We start from the raw sequence: 2,024 nt of genomic DNA, 5'->3' as shown, positions 1-2,024 counted from the left end.
CAGATATCAAGGTATCATTTTATTAAACTTCCTTTGACCTGCATGCCCATATAGATGACTTAGGAGCGTGATCCCACTGACAGATTCCCTTTATTATGTTACTGTAGGTCTTGCAGTCCATCAATATGTGGATGCTACATGTATATAACATGGACCATACCTGATGAAAAAGAGATGAAGGGACAAAAGTTTTATTAAAATAAATGTTGTGCCTTGAATACCAATTTTATTATAGAACAATCTGTTAAACAGAGATGGGCAAATTATTATTATACAGTACAATGAGGATCTGTGAGCGTTTAGTGCAATCTGAAGATTTCACATTCGGACAAGACACATTTCAGGCCTTAATCGACATAAGCATCTGTTTCAGAAATGTTCTTATAGAGTGACTTTTTAAAGAAATGACATTGTGAAGTAGTAATTTGCCCATCACTTTTATTAGCCACCAATATTTCCATATATTCCAATTTGTGAAGCAGGTCCATAAAATAAAATTGAAAAACAAACAAACAAAACCAAAACCCATTCTATGGCAATGCTGTCATGTATCCATAACTTCTCTGGAAGGAGACTGCTCGTGGTTGACTCCTTGTGTATTGTGAAGTGTCTGATTGTGTGAAATTGAATTCTGCTGCAGTTCTAATGCGATTGTATTTTGCGGAAATTCCTTCACTTGCTTTTTGTATTCCAAGAAAGTGCAGACCTTGGTGGATATTGCGATTATATTCTTGCCGATGAATATGGTCGAAACCCTGCTGTCCTGAAATAAAATCATGTTTACCACTCGGATAAAAATGGTAACGATGTTGATGGTCACCAGACTTAGGACGGGGTACAGCATCATCTTCTGAGGAGCAATGTGCTCCCCTTGCATGCTTATTTCGCTCAAAGAGACACATGGTAAAATCAAAAGTAAGATGTAGCAATAAAAAAACATCAGTCCTTCTGCCCATATGGGGAGTCCTGTTTTATGGGGTTCCCACAAATTAGCTTGAATATCCAAAATGTCAAGTAAATCTAGAGCAACCCAAAAGAGACGACCTCTCAGATCTTCCTTTTTCCTGAATGTCCTTACATACTCCATGCTGTCTAGTGACACCAGAACCAAGTACAGTCCCGGGACTGAGATAGATAAGAGCAACGTCAAAGCTTTTCGCGTAACAGTATCTACATTTTTCTTATCAGCTTTGTAATTTTGAAATATAAAATATAATTTAATTTCCAAAACGAATATGTACAGAAACCACAAAATCATTGCATATCCTCGCTTGGCCGTTTTTACTTCTGCTCCGACCCAGACGGCCACATAGCGCAGAACAATTAAGAAGCAAATGTCTCCAACCAGCACGATGATACATACTCCAATCTTCCTTGGGCCTTGGTTTTGTTCCACGAGATACGCATCCATGAAGGCCATGCTGGTCATAATAACGATTGTTGTAAGACACACATGACGCTTGTCTGGAGGTGGAAGAACCATTTTTTGCCAATATATTCTGGGTTTTCATGAAGAAAGTACAGATCTCATGCATTAGTAATGCATCATCAAGAAAAAGGTCATGTCAGAATAACTTTTTTTTAGTAAAACTCCGATTTTTTTAAGATGTTGGCGCCTTTCATCTTTAACTTTCCGTTTACAGATGCTTCATGATGCAATCCCTAACGTGTCCTCCTTCTTTTGAGGCTTCGGTTTAATGGTTACAGTGTAAAAGGCAACAAATCCACATAGAATGTTAATATTCAGATAGCTTTATTTTCCTGAGTGGGTGTTCCAGGTCTACACATAGTCATCTAGTAAGGTGCAGATCTTTTGAAAGTCCTGTGCTTGTGACAAAAAACATTGCTTTTAAGGTTAGAAATTGCTTTAAAAAAAAGGGAATGGAATTCTTGAAGAAAAGTTGAGAACAGAAATTGTGGAATCAAAGTTCAGTCTTGTTCGCTGGGAATTGAAACTTTGATTGAATCACGCTGCTCATATTCTCGATAAATCCCAATTCTGAAATAGAAAAAAAAAATAATAT

At 37.3% G+C, this 2,024-nt stretch overlaps 1 protein-coding gene across 1 annotated transcript; it reads right to left on the bottom strand.

Moving 5' to 3' along the window:
• Positions 1–395: 395 nt before the first annotated feature.
• TMEM121 (transmembrane protein 121) lies at positions 396–1,630 on the bottom strand. Its single transcript, XM_069729088.1, has one exon. The coding sequence runs from the start codon at positions 1,481–1,483 to the stop codon at positions 545–547; it is 939 nt and encodes a 312-aa protein (XP_069585189.1). The 5' UTR covers positions 1,484–1,630; the 3' UTR covers positions 396–544.
• Positions 1,631–2,024: the final 394 nt, after the last annotated feature.

This window comes from Ranitomeya imitator, chromosome 1, assembly GCF_032444005.1.
Source record: "Ranitomeya imitator isolate aRanImi1 chromosome 1, aRanImi1.pri, whole genome shotgun sequence".
NCBI lineage: Eukaryota > Metazoa > Chordata > Amphibia > Anura > Dendrobatidae > Ranitomeya > Ranitomeya imitator.
The sequence above is the reverse complement of the archived record's forward strand: the minus strand, read 5'-3'. Positions and strand labels throughout refer to the sequence as shown.

Bases quoted from the DNA above. Each gene is read 5' to 3' on its own strand.
- TMEM121 (XM_069729088.1), bottom strand. From the start codon at position 1,483: ATGGTTCTTCCACCTCCAGACAAGCGTCATGTGTGTCTTACAACAATC.